Source organism: Tympanuchus pallidicinctus, unplaced genomic scaffold (genome assembly GCF_026119805.1).
Source record: "Tympanuchus pallidicinctus isolate F22 unplaced genomic scaffold, pur_lepc_1.0 scaffold22, whole genome shotgun sequence".
Classification (NCBI taxonomy): Eukaryota; Metazoa; Chordata; class Aves; order Galliformes; family Phasianidae; genus Tympanuchus; species Tympanuchus pallidicinctus.
Genome location: NW_026294739.1, coordinates 40,380,866 through 40,401,909, shown reverse-complemented (window position 1 = coordinate 40,401,909; position 21,044 = coordinate 40,380,866). Strand labels below are relative to the sequence as shown.

The 21,044-nt window shown below is 50.1% G+C and overlaps 2 protein-coding genes across 6 annotated transcripts in view; both read right to left on the bottom strand.

Moving 5' to 3' along the window:
* The window catches only part of CPNE2 (copine 2), a 39,620-nt gene extending 33,793 nt beyond the window's left edge, over nt 1-5,827 (bottom strand). Inside the window, exon 1 of one of the 2 annotated variants that reach the window (XM_052685801.1) lies at nt 5,730-5,827. The gene's annotated coding sequence lies outside the window, so the exon portion shown is untranslated. Of the gene's footprint in view, nt 1-5,219; nt 5,327-5,729 lie in introns of those variants that run through there. The other variant, XM_052685800.1, reaches the window with a different exon arrangement.
* Nucleotides 5,828-6,601: 774 nt separating this feature from the next.
* Nucleotides 6,602-21,044, bottom strand: part of NLRC5 (NLR family CARD domain containing 5) — a 34,437-nt gene continuing 19,994 nt past the window's right edge. For 2 of the 4 annotated variants that reach the window (XM_052686060.1, XM_052686061.1), the window contains exons 23-47: nt 20,901-20,984; nt 20,319-20,408; nt 20,148-20,210; nt 19,877-19,960; nt 19,308-19,391; nt 18,821-18,910; nt 17,990-18,055; nt 17,824-17,907; nt 17,657-17,740; nt 17,033-17,119; nt 16,552-16,632; nt 16,194-16,277; nt 15,589-15,669; nt 14,926-15,009; nt 14,516-14,599; nt 14,364-14,447; nt 13,627-13,710; nt 12,650-12,733; nt 11,977-12,060; nt 10,897-10,980; nt 10,644-10,727; nt 10,416-10,499; nt 10,209-10,292; nt 9,201-9,284; nt 6,602-8,746 (exon numbers count right to left, since the gene is read on the bottom strand). In XM_052686060.1, coding sequence (XP_052542020.1) covers nt 8,665-8,746; nt 9,201-9,284; nt 10,209-10,292; nt 10,416-10,499; nt 10,644-10,727; nt 10,897-10,980; nt 11,977-12,060; nt 12,650-12,733; nt 13,627-13,710; nt 14,364-14,447; nt 14,516-14,599; nt 14,926-15,009; nt 15,589-15,669; nt 16,194-16,277; nt 16,552-16,632; nt 17,033-17,119; nt 17,657-17,740; nt 17,824-17,907; nt 17,990-18,055; nt 18,821-18,910; nt 19,308-19,391; nt 19,877-19,960; nt 20,148-20,210; nt 20,319-20,408; nt 20,901-20,984 — 2,068 coding nt within the window. In that variant the 3' untranslated portion in view covers nt 6,602-8,664. Of the gene's footprint in view, nt 8,747-9,200; nt 9,285-10,208; nt 10,293-10,415; nt 10,500-10,643; nt 10,728-10,896; nt 12,734-13,626; nt 13,711-14,363; nt 14,448-14,515; nt 14,600-14,925; nt 15,010-15,588; nt 15,670-16,193; nt 16,278-16,551; nt 16,633-17,032; nt 17,120-17,656; nt 17,741-17,823; nt 17,908-17,989; nt 18,056-18,820; nt 18,911-19,307; nt 19,392-19,876; nt 19,961-20,147; nt 20,211-20,318; nt 20,409-20,900; nt 20,985-21,044 lie in introns of those variants that run through there. The other 2 variants (XR_008207578.1, XM_052686062.1) reach the window with 2 other exon arrangements.

The following is a 21,044-nucleotide window of genomic DNA, read 5'->3' as shown; positions in this document are numbered from 1 at the left end:
GAGAACCAGCCAATATTAGGGTGAGAGGAGGCTGAGCTCGTCTAACGAGTGTGTGCTGGAGCAAGTTCACCGCACCGCAGCAGGGAAGGAGTCCCCTCCTGGATGCCCTACCTCTGTGTCATCCAGGCACTGAGCAGCCTTGGGTGCGTCCCCACGCCTTGGGTACACAAACCCTGCAGCTGTGGGCTGCTGAGAAAGGCCTCCAAGCTGAGCAGTGAGCTGGATTCATAGGGAAAGGGATCCCTGAGAGAAGTGTGAGGCCGATGTGACAACCGCCCTATGAGCGGGTGCACAGGGCGACTTACAGGGCCTGATAAGATCTCATCTGGTCTGAGAGCTTACTAGAAGCCTGCAATCAAAGCTGTGTTACAGACATAAACGAACTTTATACCATTATCATGCAACAACCCCATCCATCTCCCACAGTCCCACATCCATCTCCAAGCAGTTTTGCTTTCTGATGCGCAGCCCGCTTGCAACAAACATAAAATGTATCTAACAGAGAAGAGGGAAGAGAGGAAAGGGATGAGAGAAAGAGAGGAAGAGGCATTTTCAGACTGAGTTAAACTAATAAACTTTTATGGCTGGGGTTGCTATTGGAGAGACAGCTCTGCCCATCAGCTGGTTCAGTACCTTTCTTCAATAGCCCTCCTTGGCTCCTGGCTCATCTACATTATCTCTGAACCTCAAACATCATCTTCCAGCCCCTGATAAACCATCTGTTTGGCATGGAAATCCCAATTAATTAGCATCGGTTGTTTGTTCTGCCTGGGCACAAGTGTCAGCAGGAGCCCATGCTCTGTTGCTGGGGATGGAGCAGGGATGGAGCAGGGATGGAGCAGGGACGGAGCAGGGACGGAGCAGGGACGGAGCAGGGACGGAGCAGGGACGGAGCAGGGACGGAGCAGGGACGGAGCAGGGACGGAGCAGGATGCCACTGCTGCAGGGTGGAGGGAAGGAGGGGAACAAGCTCAGCTGCTCCTATGTGCCCAGGGCTCTGACTTTAACCCCTCTGTATCACAACTCAATCCTCATCCAACCAAACGCTGTAGCTCCCAATTTCCAGCAAGGAGAAATGAAGCACAGGTGAGGAACTCTGCTGCTGTGTCCTCGAGGAGAAATACCTGCTGGTTCTTCAAACAGCATCAAAAAAGGCAAAAAACCACCTCCCAGCCCAGCTGCCCACAGGCACTACCTGCCTGCTCCTCTCCAAGCCCGTGCTGCCAGCTGCAGCTAAAATAAAGATTCTTCTTTATTTCAACACCCAGATCATGCAATCTGTGTCTTAAAATAGGCAGGCCTGTTCTATTTATGCTGCTGTCTGATGCTGGTGCTGCCTTCAACAAGCACACGCAGGGCAGCTGCGCTGGCACGGATGGGGTCCTGCTGGAGCAGGGAGATCTGGGCTTCGTTTTTCCATCTCTCCCCTTCCCCCAAATCTCGTCAGTGCCTCACACAAAGCAGAGGCAGCAAATGACTCACTGGAAAAAGGTTTTTTCCCAGGGCTGGCTGGCACCAAAACATCTGAGTGTGTTGCACACTGCCTGCGCTCCAGCCCTGCCGTTCCTCCAGGAGCTCGTAGCCTAAGCACCCATGAGGAAGGGAAGCAGTGCCTGAAATCAGGGACTGGGACACTGATCTCTCCATCCTGCCTGTTGTGTCAAAGGGGTGCCCAGTAAAGGCACCCGCAGGAAGGCAAAAAGCAGCAGAGAGATGCCACCAGCATTTGCCTAAGATGTTTTTTCCATCAAGGAGTTGCTGATGCAGGCCAGCACTGCACTAAGGATGGAGATGCCCGAAAGAGGTCTTGGCCACCTGTGTCACCCCCTCCTGCAGCACGTGTCCCTGGGCCAGGTTATGGCACACGTGCACTGCCTTCCCCCAGGGCGTTGGGATACCCGGAGCTCGGAGCTGGCTCTCCATATCTATATTCCAGTCTCTCCTCTTTTTTTTGTTCTCGTCTCTCTGCATTCACCGCCCTAAATGAAGTCCTCCGACTCACTTGGCACCCGCAGCCAAATATTCTCCCAACATATAATCACAGCTGCCAGCTTCGTGCTCATTGTGCTGCCACGTGGTTCCCTAACGCACGCCCAGCTCCCCGCAGAGCGGCTCTGGGCAGCAGGGTGTACGTCTGTCCGGTCCCCTCATGCCCACATCACACCTAGGAACACACCAGGGCGTCTTTCTGACATCCAACGCTGCCCACAGCAGATGCCCGACGACCAGTCCTAAGCATAGGGTAGAGAGATGTGTTCCCCAGACCCTTTGTGGGTTCATACAGCTCCAGCAATCCAGCAATTCCTTCTCCTCCTCCCCCTCCTCCTCCTCTCTTCTTTCCTTCCCCCCGCTTCCCCTCCCTTCCTCTCCTCCTCCTTTTTCCTCCATCCTCTCTTTCCTTCCCCTCTCCACCCTCCTCCCTCCCTCTCCTCCTATTCCTTCCTTCCTATCTCCTTCTTCCTCTTTCTTCTCCCCCTCTCTTCTCTTCTTCCTCCCTCCTCCTCCTTTTTCTCCCTCCTCCAGAGAAGCCCAGCGAGCACCACATCTCACCGGTCACATTTTCAGCACTAACAGGAAAAAAGAAAAGCGAAAGAGAAAACAAACCACCCAAACTTGGACACGGGGTCAGAGTTTACGTTACGAAAGGAAACAGATGCACAGTGTTTAGGGAAGCAGAACAATAACAGCTCCTCATTGGGATGGAGGGTGAGCACAGAGCCTAGAGCGGTACAGCGGGTTCTGACGTGACGCAAACAAAAGATGGGAGCTCTTTTACTACGAGCAGCACCCTCAAATTTCAGTGATTCCTCTCCGTAGGAAAGAAGAAATGAACATTCTTCTTTTCACAGAGAACAGAAGCCTTCTCTTTTCCTGGGGAAGAGCACGGATTCCTGCAGGACGGCACAGAAGCCATGACTCAATTTACCCACTACAGCCTCCTACAAGGGGAGAAGCAGAGAACAGGAGAGATGGCAGCCAAGCAGGTAGTTCTGGGTTCACACAGAGGACATCTCTGAGCTCCCTTCTGTAAACAAACGTGATCATGGCCAGGATTATTTTGCAAAGCAAAGCGTTTGCCTCGCCCAGGCATCACGGAGGACTCACCAGCCTGCACCTGGTGTCTGTAACAGCTCAATATGCGAACGTGTCATCTCCCAGATGAACCCATCCTGATGGAAATTGTCCCTATAACCCTTGGCAGGGTCGTAGTTTGACTATTTCCATCCCTTTTTTCCCCCCAAAATCCCTACAGAGAAAGGATCTTCTCTCGCTTGTTCCCTGATGCTGGAACAGCCCAGGTAGGTCTGCTCGCACCACAGAGCAGAGAGAGAGCACAGAGCTGGCCCTTCAGGATATATATGTAAGGAAACAATTTCTGCTCAGAAAGAGCGGTGAGGCACTGGGATGGGTTGCCCAGGGTGCTGGGAGAGCTTAACCCAGCAGCAGCTGCCTCCAGAGGGATAACAGGGAGTAACTCACTAACCTGCACCCAAGCTTTGACAAAGCAGTCAAAGGGTTTGAGCTCAGGGCCCTGAGGAGCTTCTCCAGCCCTGAGGACAAGTGCTGCTGAGCTGCACTTCCCTGCTGAGGATGGGTGATGGCGATGGGACGGCAGCAGCTGGAGCCAGGAGAGCTGCTTTGAAGGCAGGCAGATGGGAGCAGCCAACCCCACGCGGTGCCCTCGAGCACGGCCAGACTCAGCTTTATCCACAGTCACCCCAGAACTGACCCAGGAGCCCAGCCAGGAGCTGTGGCAGATGGCACGCACAGAGCCAACACCTCCAGCTGCCTCTCTGCCACCACCACACACCGACAGCAGGAAAGGAACCGGCTCACGACGAAGGATCACATCACAACCCAGGTGCACCCTCCAACCAGGCCCACTGCCACTCACAAGCACATTTGGCTGATACACGCCGCAACAACCATACGTTTTCGCTTAAATACATGCTTCCTCTCAGGCTCAATTTAGGGAAATCTGTGATTTAGGGCAGAAAATACTGTGATGTCGCTGCGAATGCTGGCGATGGCACCGAACCCTCAGCAGGCTGCATTTATGAGAAGTGAATGCTGAAGACAAATCCCAGGGCCGGGGCTCTCGGGTGCAAGGAGCCAGGAGATGCCAGCAGAAAGGACAGCAGCTGCACTGATGCCTTCCCACCCTGATAGATGTCTGAGGTAGAAACTATTTGTCCCTTCCATCCCCAGCACACTTAATGTACACCAGCTTATTGAGAGGCTTATCTAACATATTAAACCCCAAATTCTCTTTTTCTGAATTGTAACTGAATTCCTATTTCCGGCCAACACAAGGCAGAAGGGAAAAAAACATCACTTCAGCAATGAGAAATATCCTTAAGCATTTTCCAATGGTGCTACACACCTGCAGCCCCCGGTCCCCTCCACCCCATGCAGGGGCAGGACTTGGCAGAGAGGGGTTTCCCAGTAAGCCTCCAGCAGCAGCAGGAGGCAGGGCTGGTTCTCGGGCAGGAACCAGGGCTTCCACCACCTTATAACCAATGCATCCCATCACGATCCCCAGCCCAAATCCATTAGGGTCACCATAAGCCAGCCGGGGCATGCACTGGGCTTGCTGAGCAGCCAGAACTTCAAAGCCTGGTGCTATAAATAAGCACTAATTAAGTTTTGTGCAATGCTTGTTCACACCGGCACGCTGACACCAAGCCACAATGATGCTGGGGACAGAAACCCAGCAGGAGGGCAGCGATGGAGGAGGCACTGGTGACACCCCTGCAGTTGGTGCTCAGCCTCATGCCGCAGAACAACATCTCTCAGTGCCCACCTTTTCCTAAATGATTTCCTCCCCACACGCAGCTGGCACAAAGCTTCACCCTGATGGGGCTTCGTGCAGCAGGGACGCAAAACCCCAAAACACTGCTTATAATGGGAATTAAGCCTGGTGGATTCACAGCTCCTTTCCAACAGCTTTAGAAGCCACCGGAGGGAATGTAAAACTTGCTTTAAATGGTTGTGCAGAGCTGGACATGTTGTTTAGCAGCAAAACTTGCGTTCCCAGCCCTGATTTGCTCCCATTTATAACACAAGCCCCACAATGCCTGATGCTTCCTCATAAACTCTCAGCTTCTGGAATCACGTCCTGGAAAACCCAGGAAATCTGCCCAGTCCCAAAGGCCCAGGAAAAGCAGCAGGCAAGCAAGCAGCTCAGCACGGAGCAGCAGAAGGAGCCCAAAACTCACCTGAGCTCCTGGGCGCCGCTCTGCACAGCACAGCGAGCAGCCGAGCCGTGGCCAAGGATGAGTCAGGAACCTCCACGGAGGTTTAAGACAAACCACAAGGACTTCTTTGCAGAGCTGTTTCAGCTGTTTGGTCGCTCGGCTCCTTTCCAACTGCCAAATTCACCTCTCCTGCTCCTCACCTCCCCAGGACCGAAAGCCAAGGCTCCCAAACAACGAGCAGCAGGGCGCAGCGGCGCAACCCAGGCGCTGCGCTCCCACCACGGAACCGCCGACGTTGACAAACACCCCGACATCGCCCGGCCGGCCGCACCACCGCCGCTAAGCCCCGCTAAGCCCCGTCCCTCATCTCAGCGCTCCCCGAGTTCCCCAGGCGCTACGCTCTCAGTATGAGACTCCCCAAAAGCGGGAAGGCAGGCGGAAGGAGCCGGGGCGAGAGAGCTGCCCGCGCCGTGCCACGCGCTGTGCCACCCTCCGTCCCGTCCCGTCCCGTCCCGTCCCGTCCCCACTCACCGCACGGCGCGGGCCGAGCAGCTCCCGCGGGGCGCGGGCTCAGCTCCTCGCCATGGCCGCTGCCCGCCGCCTCTGGGGGGCGCGGCCCTCAGCGCCGCCCCCTCCTCCGCCCCCTCAGGCGCCGCCGGCCCGGCCCGCGCGCGGGGCGCTGAGGGGAGCGGCGTGAGGCGCTGCCGTGGGCGGGAATCGTTCTCGACGCCCAGCCTGAGGCCGCCGCCTCCGGTCCACTTCAGCCCCGTGCGGCTCTCGGGACCCGACGTGTTCCCGTTGTGGGGCCGTGATAAAGATGAAGCCTCGTAGTAAAGGCTGTAAAAATGCTCCAGGCTGACGGTGCGGGTGGGAAGGGCTGCAGGGAGCCCGCAGCTTCCCTGTGGAAACTTTCCAGACACAGCGCTGGGAACGGGGGGCTGACAGCACAGCGGGGCAGCCCAACACGGGCGGGAGCAAACCGGGACCGGTGGCGTTGTGGAATCGTTACGGTTAGAAACACCTCGCCTAAGCAGCCCGCACACGAACACCTCCATCCCGCTGCTGCGTCCCACCGGGCAGCCCGTCCCGGTGCCCGACCGCCCTTCCGGAGAAGCTTTTCCTGACGCCCTGATTTCATCCCACGTCTCAGTTCCTTAAAACGCGAAGTGGTTTCCACACACCACGCGTCAGGCCCTGCCAATACAGCAGCGGGGCTCTGCTGACACCTGGCGTCCTGCGCTCCCGCTAAGCAGCCACAATCGGGGCTGACGGATGGCGGCATCGGGAATTTGGGGATGAAGCCGAAGCTGCAGGGGGTCGAGGCGCCCTGCCAGGTTCTATTTAATGTCTGAAACCCAGCACCGATAGCACATCTCACATCCCAACACCAGGAGTCAGGGGACTGCAGCTCCCAGCCTTCGTTTATTTTCTCATCTTTTTAACACATCCACCACTGCATCTGATCTCAGGGCAAAGGCAGCCCCCCTCCCCGGAGCCAAAGAACAACACTGACTCGAAAAGTAAAGCACTCATCCAAAGTGGCATTCCCAATTACCCGATGTCAAGTTTTTGCCATTGAAATAAGGAGGAAAAACAGCACACGCCAGAAAGTGAGGAAAAGAAATCATCACAACGCCTGAACAAAGTGAAATCTTGGAGTGCATCAGGGAGGCAGCCCAGAAGAGCACAGCTCTTATGGTGGCTGCTGCAAAACTGCTGTGCTGGGGTGTGCTGAGTGCCAGCACTCTGCTCCCCTTCTTCCCACTCAGCAAACATCGTTATTTATGAGACGCAGCACTAAAACAACGATGAAAATGCAGGAAATACAGCTTTTCAGCTCACAGTCTGGACTGGAATGAGCTCTTATGAACACTCTGCCCACCCTCTGTGTTTCCACAAGTTCTGGGAGCCCAGGGGCAGGAGGAGCCCCCTTAGCAAACCTGTTTGCTGGGAAGCTGTAGGGAAGCAGTGGCACCACAGCACTCGTGTGCCACGCTGTTCTTCCAGCAGACACAAGAAAGATTTGCATCTGAAAACCCAAAATGAAGAGAAATGCCATATTTGGTGAAGTTTATCCTTAAAATCCAGTGTTTAAATCTCAGAGACTTGATTACTTTAGCGAGTTACGGTGTACTACGAAATTTCACTAACATTTTTCTTGTGGCTTTGTCAGAGTGTAGCTACAGCCCTGATGCTGACCCTAAGACAAGGCCGGCAGCTCCTCCAGGAGGAACAGACGTCAGCTGGTCCCCAACCCAGGGCCCAGAGCTTCCGCCTCGCTCCCACTCCTGCCCTGCCCAAATCACAGCACTTTGCTCTTTCCAGGCAAACGCTGCTGTAAACAAAATTCCATGAGCTCACCACAAGGATTAAATATTTACAGCACAAACGCATAAGGAAAACATTATAACAAGTTAATAAATAATGAGGACGACATAGCAGCAACGCAAGCCGTCGTTCCACGCAGACAAGGGGCAGTCATGGTTGGTCTCAGCAGTACATCAAACTCAGTGCTTGGGATCTTCTCCCTTTGGTCTTCACGGGTCCAGCAGCAGCACAGCCAGGCTTTGGGATTCAGTAGTAGAGGCTTGAAGGATCCTTTCTGCAGGCCACACTGCAGCATGTCAAGAGAAATCATCCCTCACTTCACCTCAAAGACACAGTGCAATTGGTCATCCAAAACCCCACCGAAATTCTGGAAAGCAGGCATATCCTCTCACACAGAGCAGTCGCAGTTCTCTTACAAACTGTCCTTCAGCCTCAGTACCTTAGTTTTCTCACTGAAATACAAGGCAGTATCAGCCTTTCCATGTAATCGCCTTGCAAATACAGATCACTGTCCAACAACCATTGCTGGACAACCATTGATCCATCATTTGTACTGCAATAACACGAAGGCTTTACCAGGAAACAGAAGCAATTCTGCAGGAGGAAGAGCCTGCTATGAAGCAAGAAACAACCTATATTGCAGTCCTTAGAGGTATCTCACAAAGAGCTATACACAATTTTCAAGCAGCTTGTTCCAGTGCGTTTGTAACTGTGTCAACAGTTTACAGTTCTGTTATAAAAAAAAATAATTACATCCTCTCCTGGAGGATGTTCATCCTTTGATTGGAACATCCTGTAGGTGTTGCAATCTTGATTAAGGATAATGAAGTATTCTGCTGGTTTTCTGGAAGTGTGATCAGATGCATCTCATCATCCCAAAGCTAGCTGAAGAGTTGGTACACCGAGAATGCTGCCTGCTCAGCAGCAGCTCTTCAGTCTTCTGGTTTGCATAAAAGCTCACCATAAACAAAACACACGTAAGTGCTCACATTTTGTCCAGTGCAGTGAAGGAAGACATAATTACAGTTTTAACTGGAGGAACTTTGGTTTCCTGGGTTCTTCAGGATCCCTTTTAGTGCAATTCTTGAGGTCAATGAGAAACAGAGAGCAATTTCAACCAGGTGAGGGCTGTCCTCTGCTAACAGAAGGAGAAGCACAGTCTTGGGTCTTGACTTGTCAAACTTTCAGCGAGGCCCTTGGGCACTGGATTGTCCCACAGCCTGCAACAACAGCAAACACATAAATGTAGGACTTGGCATGGTGGGCCAGGAGGCAGCACACACCCAACACAGCAGTTAACTGGAAGAAGCAGCTTTGGATTTTTATAAAAGCTGGTCCAAAAGTGAGACAGGAGCAAAGCAGTCGTGTCTCAGCAACACAGCAGCAATTCAGCAGCTGCCTGCCTGCTAAGATGGACACACTGATCTAGGCTGGGAGAGGTTAAGGTTTTGAAATGTCCTCAGGCCAGGACTTCCTTTTGTTCCAGGACTTTCTCTGGCCTGGCAAACCCTCAGTTTCCTTGGCTTGGGTCTGGATGCCCTGCAGCATTCTAGTCCATGCAAGCCAACCTGGGGCAGCAGGCCAGCACAAGACACATCTCTCCCAGGACTGGTCACCCCAGCTTCCCCTAAGCGGGCCAACACTCAGCCTCAGCCCTCAGTGACACCCACTCACCTTATGAACTGAATTTCTGGGCACCTGACAAGTTGCTCTGCCAGCTTTGTAGCACCACAGGCACCAATGCGATTTTTCTCCAGGCTGTTTTTAAAAACGAGAAGAATTTTAGAAAGCAAAACCAAATCAAGAGCAGAAAACAGCAGAACCATCGCTGCCTCTTTTCTCTTGAAAAGCTATTCTTTTCCACAAGCACAGCAATGTTCCACAATGGACACCAGCCTCCTCTTGATGACCACAGCCCTATTTATACACAAAACATGCACTGTTGCCCACAACCTCCTTCTAGCAATAGGACTTGTAAGCTCTACTGCATGTTTTCCCCGCTCAAGACAAACAAAACTCAGTTCCTGATCCTGTGAACCACAAACTATTATTTCTGTACAGCTGAGGGATGGAAGGCACACGCTGTATGTTCCCAAGAGCCAGGGGGAGGGAAGCAGATGATGCTCCCTACAATGGAGTAGCGCTGCACTGTGATGCCACTGGATCAGAGCTGAGTGGGTAACATCAAACCCAAATCAGCACAGGAGCAGCATCAGTGCTTCCCGTATTCTCCTGTGGTCCAAGACCCACAGTTTGGCCACTACAGCCTGGGTTATGCATTTCTTGCCCTGACACAGGCTGTATGAGAAGGGTACTCATCTAGACCACCCCAGGCACCAAAGAAAAGTGACAGACTGCAAGCAGCAGCTCACCTGAGGCCGTTAGATGATATGATTCACACTCAAGGAATATCACTTTGTCTTTCCTGACTCCAACAGGAAGCATAGGCAGGATAGTTCTTGCTTAAATACCCACAGCAAACACCTCCAGTTAAATAAGTCTGCCTCAGCACCTCTGCGCTCCGTGCCAAGCAAAGCTGACCTTTGGCAGCAGGCTACGGAAGCATTTGGAGAGCAGCAGTCTGTCTGCTGCTCCTAGCATTCATCCCACAGGAGTACTGCAGCTGAAGGCTCAGTGCCACAAATACAAGTCTTCTGGTGCCACTCTCAGGGCTGTACTCACTCTAACACCTTCAGCTTTTCCATCCCTGGGAGGATGCTGGCCAACGCTTGGGCTCCTCCATCACCAAGGGCGTTCCAAGACAATCTAAGACAGACAAGAGATCCCAGGCTGTGAGTCAGCCAAGCCCAACCGAGGATGATAAGTTCTGGCTTTGACTTAATGCCTGAGATACCTGTGATCTCCATTCCCACCCGTTCCCACACTCACATTATCTCCTCCATGGCAGGGCACTGTTGGAAGCCACAAGAGAGTGATTTCGAAGCATCATCAGTGATTCCACAGAGTTTCAACCTGGAGCAGAGGAAAGAGGGGGAAAAAAATAGAGAGGGTGCAATGTGGTGGCATTGGAGCTGGTGGGAATCTGGCCCCAGCACCATGTGCTGCAATGCTACAAAGCCACGCTCTGCCCAAGCAGTTCAACGCCCTGGTACTCACTCAATCTTCCGCAGGTGCTCAAAATGCAGCAGTCCCTCAGACAGGGCATGGATGCTTCCTTCCCCAAGGCCGTTTTCAGATAAACTGTAACAACAGTAGGAAACTGGAGTTAAGACATTATACCAGAGTTAGCAACCGGTGGAAGGATTGCCTTCCATGAGGCCACCCTGAGCAGGGACGGAGCCCAGATGCAGCCCCATTTCAGTTGTGGGCTGAAATGCCTCCCAGCCCCAGTGCTCCTGCCACAACCTACCTTATCTCTTCTAACAGTCCACATGCCACCAGGGCTCTGGCCAGCTCCGTTCCTCCTGCTGGCCCGATGTTATTGTGCTGCAAGCTAGCCAAAGAAACACAAGTATTGGAGGATTATTTTAGAATAAAGCTGTAATAAAAGCTTACATATAACTTGCCAAGAAGAAAGCTGCAGCATCTTTTGAATCAATGTCTCATGCTGATTGGTGTTCTTGCTGCTGCCAGGGATACCTGGCCCTCAGGACAAGCAGCTCACTGGTTTTGCCTGTGCTCAGAACAAAGGAGCACAATTAGCCAGCTGTGCAAAAGCAAATGCTGCATGGCACCACTGGGAGCCCTCAGCTCTGCGCCCACGGGATCAGTTTGAGATGGTGAGGAACATGAGGAACAAAAGTGGATGGGCCTCAAGTCTGCAGATTTCCTGACACCTTCCCAGTGAAAACAAGAAGCTACCCAGAGAATTGAAGCCTCTCATCACTGGGATTGCTTCTCTAAGTTGTGTTTTGATGATACTTTAGACAGGATGGAAAACATATGGCTCTGCTAACTGAGCCCAGTGACCTCTTTTAGCTCATGGAATTCTTGCTTCGCTGCTGCAGTGTAGCAGGAGGAAGTCCAACATGTTGGAGCTCTAGAAAGACTCCAATATATGGTTTAAAAATGTAACACCACTGAGTTCAGCACGAAAAATGACTGCAAGGTACCTGTACAGAATAGTGGAGGGCCACAAAAGCTGCTCTTATTTATCTTTACATCAGAATGGGAAGACAGACGTGGTCTGTCATTTTATGTCAGTAGGTCACAATCAATTAAAAGGGCTGCTTTGCTGAGAATACACTGTGTGGTTCATCTCTAAAATGAACACTGCAAGGGATTACACAAGAACAGCTGATGTGACACCAGTGGTGGAACGACTTCAGATAAGAAATAATGCTGTCAGTGTTTGATGCAGCAGGGTAACTGAAGAGGGCCTCTCGATCCTGAGCCCCTTAGGAGCTCTGTGCACCACTTCAGTCTATGCCTTGTTTCATTTTCAGTGCCTTCTTTTGGCCGCCCAGCTAATTCCCAGGCTGACACTTACTGCAGGATCCTCAGCCTGCTCATGCGAGGCAGACAGAGGGCAAGTTTCACCGCTGTCCCATCTCCAAAAGCATTCCTTGATAGTCTGGAGGGGGCAGAAATGAAATGTTACTGAATGCAGTGAACTACAGAGCCTCATTCCTCAACTGTGTGTCATCCACACAACTCTGTGACCTCCATTCCTCATGTGCATGGGACTGTGCTGAAAGGAGCCGGGGGTGGGCAGAAATAACAACGAGTCTGAAATCCTGCAGCAGAAGTAAAGGAGTGACGTAAAACCCACGACATTCACACAGAGGTGATGCCTCTGGCCATCACCTTAATGCTATGAGGGTCAGCCACAAAACAGAGCAAGTAACTCAGATTTGCTGTTCCTAACTTCTTAAGCACCACATGTGCTGCACAGCCCGTGTGTCTGTGACACTGGCTGTTCAACTGCAGATCCATCCCTACTGATGCAGTCTGTACAGTTCTTGGGATCCTTCAGGCCCCCACAGCTCCCACACCCAGCACCATGCATTCCTATCCTACACAACTGTGATTTTTTTTACCTTGCTCTCCTAAGAATCAGTACTAAAACTGATTTTGGCCTTACTGGAGTCAGAATAGACTTGGTTTCTATGCCTTGATTTTTGCCCTGCTTCTTGAAGGGCCATTGGAAATGACCAACTTACATTAGCTCCTCGAGGTGCTTGCAATTGGCAAGAGCTTCCATCAGCTTTTCTCCTCCAGCAGGACTAGGACAGTTCCCTGAGAGGCTAAAATAAACACGAAAGACTCTCAGTGACTGAACAAGAAGCAGAACGTGTCAGTGTGAGATACCTCACTGTGGTCTGGGATAATGGGAGCTTTGGGTCTCTGTAGCAACAGCCTACATGGGGCCGCAGCAGTTTGTCCTGAGAAACAGATCTCTGGAAAATGGCCCAGGGTTTTGTGCTGCATTTTCCTCAAGCACTGAGCCGCACGCGCCCTGGCAGATACCAGGGTGAAGGAGCAGTTTTTCTGCTCCCAGACGGAGCCTTTTTCCTCATTTAAGTAATTTCAGGTTTTTAATTCCAGAGCTGAACTTAACAGATAGTCTGGGTGTTCTCAATCTCATTCCCCCAGAGGAGGAACTGCATGGATCCACATCTCAGAGCAAGAACCTCATCTGACAACAGTGTCCTTGCTCCAGTGAACTCCCAATTCCACCTCTACTTCCACCAGGAAAAGAAGAGCAGTGTAGCAACTCTGGGACTACCACTGTAGGAACCCTGTACAGGGTTCCCAAAGGAACACACTGCATAGATATGAGACTTGCATGATTCCACACAGGCTTGTGGACACAATCAAACCACGGATCTCCCTTGTCAAGCAACTAGCAAAGCATGGCAAGTGTCCACCGCTGTCTCTGGGGATGGCTGCATGAGGGAGGGCACAGTCAGCCTCTCCACTGGCAGAAAAATTCAATGCCAGACCCAGATGTACACAGGCAGGAGAAGGAAACACCTTCCATTGGTTTTGTACATTTTGTATGGTGTCTTCAATTACATGGAAAAGACTGGAAGGAGGCAGAATGCTGCAGGCAGGAAGGCAGCAGAGGCTCCCTGCCAGGCTTCCCCACCAACTGGCAACAACACCAAATCACTGCAAACAAAACAAAGTGACTCACTCGATTCTCTTCAAGTTTTGCATTTCCAGCAGGACAGCAGCTATATTTATCAGGCCTACATCTCCAATCTTGTTGTGGCCTAAACTTCAGGAAGGAGAAAAAAAGGCTTGTTGTAAAGGAAAATGCTAGGCATCACAGTACAACATCTTGTTTAACATCTCACATCTGCTGGATGATCGCTTTGACCTTGACAGCAGAATCAAAGAGCTGCTTGTCTTAACATTCTCGTGAAAGACTCATAGCTGTTAATGAGGCATTAAAAAAATTACAAACAGCAATCAAAATCACTGGGTCTTGTTAAGGGGTGGGAAATTACTTCAGCCAGAATTCCAAGGCACAGCTGGTCTTCCAAGCTGCTGTGGTAGAGAAGGGACAGGACCTGGATACAGGGAGATGGGGGGCAAAAAGTCAGAGCGAGCTGTAGCTGAAGACCTTCTCAGAGCAGGGAAGTGATGGATTTGAGGTTCTCCCAGGAGAAAAGGGGGTCTGTGGCCCCATAGATTTCAGAGAAGATGTAATTACAGAGGCTCCATTTAACCCACTGCAATGGAGTGGCATTAGACTAAACTCTCCCCTTTTCAAAATCAGGCTCTGATTTCCTTGAACCCAAGGCACCTTAAAGACAGCATTTTGTAACCACCTTGCTTTTGTGTATAAGCACATCGGGACCTTAGCAGACGTCAGCGCTAAGGATCACCTCTCTGCTGAGGAGAGACTTCAAGCAAAGAAAAACTTACTTGATTTCTTCCATGCAGTGCATGGTCCTCAGGGCTTCTACGAGTCTGGAGCAGCCATCGTCACCAATTCCATTATGGTTCAAGCTGGAAAGGACATTTTAGTCACGAGCTGAGGGGATGGGCTAGCAGTGAGCTGAGGTCACAATACTCACATCAGCCTTTTCAGAGACGGCATTTCACAGAGGCCAAGCACAAGTTTAGGAATGGCAGCATCACCGAGCTTCATGTGGCCCAGGCTACAAGATGAAATAACACAGGAACAACTAACTGCTCATGGGCAGCCATGCGAGCACCCAGAGCAGAGGAGAGCAGTACAAGGGCAGAAGAGAAATAGAAGTGTCTCCTACTCCCATGAATAGGTTTTAGTAAAACTGGATGCTTTTGGATGCTGATAAAATACCAAGATCCCAAACCTTGTCTCTCCCACCCATCCTTCATTACAAGAAGGAACTGCTGCTTTTTCCCTATGTGACGCCTGTTCGTAGTACAGGAAGAAGAAAGGGTGTAGTTTGATTAAAGCTTCAAGAAAGGTACAGCAGACACCGGCATCCCAGGTACTCACTTGAGCTCTTCAATAGCCTGGCACCTCTGCAGGCCTGTGATCAAGCAGTCAATTCCAGCTGGTGTAAAACTGCAAGAGGTCAGCCTGCAAAACAGCAAGGATCAAATAAGCACAGTTCTTAGCACGATGTAGAAGAGGAGCTTACTTCTTCACTGCCCTATTTCATAGCTACTGGACACAGGGCTGTGAGGATTGGGCAGGCCAGATCTTCAAAACACAGAATGTGCAAGTGCCAAACAGCACATAATGCCTCTGGTCCCAGCATTTCACTAGGCAGAGATACCCTCTGCAAGCCTGCCTCTCTTTACATGCAGCTGAAGGGGGCTGTGAAAAGGATTCAGTGCTGTTTATACCAGACAACCTATTACACACAGCAGGGCAGTATAAAACGATGCACAGTGCATACAAGAGCCGAGGTCTCGATCTCAAATTGCTTCCATTTGAAAAAAAGAAAAGGGAAAAGCAAAAACCTCAAGACATGACACCTCCACAACCACCTACAATGCACACTGCAGAGTGCTGCTCAGTGCACAACCTCACACAGCTCAGCAGAGATCACAAAGCTCACGGCCATACTCCAGACAAAGAGCATTTCAGAGAGGATCGGGGTGAGTGTTGAACAAACTATAAAGCAAAAGGAAGAAATCCCAGCTGCAGACATACTCAAACTTCTTCAGGTCTGGAAGAGGCAGCAAAATGCTGACTAGCATTTCTATGTCATCGTGGAGTTCAACATGAGACCACCTGCAAGAACAGAACAGTGGATGCGAGAAGATGACCCACTGGTGACAAAAGGTCTGCATTAAGCCACAGCTAAAGCACCTTTATTGCTGGGACACTCATGTGACGTCAAGATATTGACACTGGATGAGGCCCCACAGCAGCTCCCAGCCACAAGAGGGCTGCACAGATGAGCTGGTCAGAGGGGAGAGTGAGATGCTTTCAGAAGACACCCAGGAAGCCTCTATGGGGTCTTTTCTATTACCCATATAAAAACACTGTATTTAGGGGACCTAGAGGACAAGCACTGACCTTGCACTGGCCTCCCCCCTGCCCTCCTTGATTTCCTCCATGCAGTGCATGTTCTCAGGGCTTCCGCACGTCTGGAGCAGCCAGCACTACCAATATTACAATGCTTCAAGTTGGAAAGGATATCCCCAGGAAAATGTGCTACTCAGTATGAGAGTAATACATCCCCATCCTGACCATAAGAAGAAAATCTACTCCTTTTCCCCCTGGAAAGTCTTCTGAGATGCCTAATGACTCACCTCAGCTCCTGAAGCTGGGTGCATTTGTCACGAACCCTTTGGTAGAAGCAAGCCTGTTTCATTTCTGGCTCATTCAAATTCAATCTGTGAGACAAAAAAACACCACCAGCATCAGTGTTGATCAGCAGTTCCCACTGTTGTACACAGTGTTCCCTCTGCAGCACCTGGAGCCCCTGGAGATAGGCTTAGGAACAGGTCAGGCTTTGGAAGTGCCCTCTCTGAGCAAGCTTCCCTCTGCTGTGCCATACAGAGGTGTCCCAAAACTGAACACATGGAGCTGAGAGCCTCAAATACTTTGAAGTGTTTTTCATCACAAGGTGAGCAGCAGAATAAGCTGAACAAAGAGATGCCTTCTCACCTGCTAACGACTGATCCCACCTTTTCCAGGCAGTGTGGGAGCCTTACGCCTAGCTGGAAGAGGCTTTTCTCTTTACATATCCTGGAAGGCAGAGATCAGAGAACATCATGCATTTACTTTGCTGTCCAAAATAAAAACCAGGAGCACGGGATGGCGTAGAGATTAGCATTCATGCTAACCACCCATCTCTGAATGGATATGCAATGTTTAAATTAGTTCCTGGGCAGCCCTTCTCTCATGGAAGATCAAGAACAGCATTTCCTTTCCCCTTATCCTTCTAAAGTAGGTGGCCACAAACTTTCTAATAACTTCTATCCACCAGACATTTGGGTCTGTTCAAGTTGGCTCATGGCTTATAAATGCAATACAGTCCGAGAACAGAGAAGAAAAGAACAAGTGAAGCTGCTGGCTTCAATAGTGTTCTCTTAAGACATCCAGGCTAAAATATCTAGAAGATACTAGAAGTTGAGCTGCTACTTACGTGATCGCAGTGATGTTTCCATGGGCCTGGACAGCCAGCTCAAGAAGGCTCCTGACACTCAACTTACACACCCAGGGCTCTTCGATGCTGCAAAGCACAATACAACAGAACTGCTTTATTCACATGCACACATTCATCTCTGCCTCTGGCAGCTGAGTGCTCAGCACCCCATATACACGCAAAGGCTGCTCTGCTGATCAAAGTGGTGTCTGCAAAGGAAACAGGATGCCAATGAAGAACAAGCAGAGGAGGATGTAAACTTCAGCTTCTGCCTGCATGTCGCTGACAGCAACAAGAACCCTGGCTCTCGTGGCTCTAATGTTAACCAGCAGAACTCTGGTGAGGACACAGTGCAAAAAGGTGTTCACACAGAATCAAACCCTCCTTTGTAAGGCAGGTAGAAGTCTACAAATTCAGAACAGTTTCTTGCCACAGTTTTACGTGATGCTTCGTAATGAATGAAGCAGATAAAGCTGTAATACAACTTAGAGTCCTGCATGGGAATTTCTCAGGCCATCACTGCCTGTCTTACGAAGCACAGTTCACAGTTGCTTTTGATGGAAGACCTCAAGATTACCAGAGCAGCTCCACATCAACATCTGAAGCAGCACAGTGACATCATACCTGATTTTTAGAGGACCTGGAGTTTTGCTCAGTGAACGTAAAAGCCCCTCTGCAGCATCGACTGTCACGTTGTTGTTGGAGGATCTAGAAGCAAAGATGATTGTAATGAATGGCTTACAAACAAGCCCAGTGTGTCCAAGCAGACCTTCCATCAGCCATTCACCCACATGCATTCTGTCAGACTGGTGCAGTTCTCCAGGACCAACCACAGCTTTTCCAAGTGCTCTGGCTGAAAGCTGCATTCTGTGAGCCTGAAAGGATGCAAAAGAAGAAAGGTGTCAGTTCTTTACAATCAGTTCAGGCTTTCTGATTCAGAAATCCCAGGCACTTTACCTCAAAATCTTTCTTGGGTCTTCTCTGCTTGTCAGCTTGATGATTAAAGTTGCCTTGGAACACAGACTGTAGAGAAAAGACACGAGTGTAGGATTTGGAGAGAAAATAATATTTACCCAATGGTCAGAATTCAGAATGGTCAGTACATCAGACTGCACACAGCAATGCAGCAGAGCAGTGACAGAGTGACCTGGTCCAGCTCAGGATGAGAAACCAACTCAGTGCTTCAATAAGGTCTCACTAATGCTAAGACAGCACTGATAGTCAGAGAAGCAGTCCTGATCTGCCCTGCTCTCATCTGCCTCCTCCAGCCCCTGCACTCTCTGCTCCTCTGCAAAGCTCTGGGGAGAGCTCAAACAGAAAACTGAGCTGCTTAAATATAACCCTGCCAAGAGATTTGGCACCTACATTCAAAAGCAGGAATGAATGAAAGTGCCCTTAGACCAGCTTGGTTGACAGAGACTGACTGAAATCTCAACTTACTCAAGTGAATTAGGAACCACATTCTTTAGGAAGCAGATGCTGCCCCTGCACTGGGGGGGTTTATTTACAGATATAAGCATAACAAGAATTATGATGTACGTAACCTGCATATGTGTGTCTTTATACACAAAACTACTTGGCCCTGTGGAATAATGTTCTGCTACCTTCCTCTTTGGCAGCCATGTTTGGCCAGTAGAAATGGACACAAGCAAAAGTTCTGCATGCACGTATATGTAGAGTTAGCTCAAAATGTGGCCCTTGTTTCCTAAACCTGAAGAGCACAAACTTTAGGATAATGAAGTGGAAAAAATGTAGGGAAGAGTCAGGAATGAGTGAGGAGACACATACCTGACCTGAACTTCAGTGGTATTTCCAGAAGTGGAAAAGGCATTTACGAGATGCAAAACTCCACGCTGAGAAATCCCATTGAGGCTGAGACTGCAAAGAAGAGAACAGAAAGATGTTAAGATTCAGGGCTGTGCCAAGCTCCTCAGCCAGAGAGGTGAAATTCCAGTTCAAAATTCAAGCTGGCACTGAAAGCAGAGCAGGAAGAAACCCCTCTGAGACACAGCTAACTTCAAGAGGACAGTGTGCTCAGAGAGGTGAGCAACTGAAGACTTGGGGGGCTGAGTCAGTTTTATCACAGTACATGTGGAGGGCTCTTGAGCTGTACTCGGGCTCACCAGACCTTATCTCTCAAGGTAGGACTGGGCAAAAAGCATGACAACCAGCTTCATGAGGCACTGTGTTTGAGAACCTTTCTGCTCGGGCACTTCCTGCTCCATTTGAGGCTCAGGAGCTTCTCTGAGCCTGCAGATTCACAGCTGTTTCTTACTTGAGAGAACAGGCAACAGGCACTCGATGCAAGTGGTCCAAGAGGAACCTCAAGCCTTCATCTCCCAGCTGATTCCTGGAGAGACTGAAAGACAAAAGGACAAAGCTGTGAACCCAAACTCGAGTGGTAATGCTACTCTGAGAAGCTTCAAAGGAAAGAGGTGCAACTTCTGGATTTAGATCCCCTCTCAGCCTTTTAAATTTTCTCCTTTGTGAACTACTCTCCTACAAAACTTCCACCCGCACGAACTCCAGGGCAAGCTCAGATAAAGAGCTCTGAGTGCTGTCTCAGAAGAGCTCAAAGAAAGCAACAAATACCTCATAAGGGCCACAGAGGAAAAACCCCAAGGTTGCTGTCCTACACAAGCTCAAGCCCTCTCAGAACATCCATAAAGGAGCCATGTGATTACTTACTGATTTCTAAATCAGTTTCTAAAGTCTGAAGGAAGACACACACACACACACACACACACACACACAGGGACACCAGGGTGCTGTTGAGCCCTGCTGACCCAGCTCTTTTGGATAACTCCTGCTCAAGGTGATGGTGACAACCCAAATGCCACTTACTCCAGTTCTGCCAGCCACCCATGCTGCTCCAGGACTCTGCAGAGCTTCTCTATCTGCCTTTGGCCGATGGCACAGTCAGTCAGCCTGCATAAGGCACAGCAAGAATTAAAGCCCACCCAGCCACCGAGGCTGCTGAATTGAGATCCAAAGCCTTGTTGACAAGACAAAGTTCCCTGACTACCAGCCCCCCAGTCTTCATGCAGTAGAATATTTGAGTATACTTGCACAAGCCTAAACAGAACAAACGACTGCCACTGTTATATGTCAGTACCTGCAGGATGTCTTCTGGCTTTGCATGCTTGTTCTTAAGTGTAAAAAAGCATTCTGACTTGACCTAAAGCAAACAGAAAGGACAGTCCTTCAGCAGTGCTCCTCAAAGAAGACAGCTCTGTGATCCCTTTCAAGCTGAGCTGCTGGGCTCCAAGCAGCCCAAGAGCCTTACCTGACTTCCACCCTTCTGATGCGCTCACAGAGATTGATCGAGTTGGCAAATAAGACAGCACAACATGGGGAAAATGTGTTGTTCCTGATACTGAAAAGGAGAGAGGAAGAAAAAAGAATGAAATCAGCTTCCAGGAAGAATGGTTTTATACACATGGCCCCATTTTCCCACTGTCTCCTCTGAGATGCAAAAACCTGGATCCATCCTATTTAATTCAACACCGCTGAGGAAAGATTTAATGGCTCTGACCACAGACACCTGTTATGGATGCTGGAAATCATGCTCCAAGGGACTGTTTAAGTGAGGGTTATTGGGGACATAGGGCCCAGGGCAGGTATTTGGCCTCTGGTCTTTTCTATCTGCATTAATGCATACATTAATTAAAAAAAAAACATTCAGTGCTGCTTTGGCTCTCAAGGAAGACAAGTACTGGTGTGAAGTGCTCTGAGTCAGCCTGCATTTTCTTTACCTGTCTTGTTAACTTACTATTTCTGTCTGATGTTCCTAAGAGGTGCAGTGCATTTGGCATTCTCTAAACGAATCCTTCATGGCAACACTCAAAGCAGAGACCCCAAACGTTACCTCAGTAGTGTCAGCTGGCACAGGTATGGCAGGAAGCTCAGTAATCTCTCAATGCTTTGCTCACTCAGTGCATTTCCAGACAGACTGTAAAACACAGAAGGAAACAAATTACAGGGAACCTGTGTAGGGATATCTGTGATACCA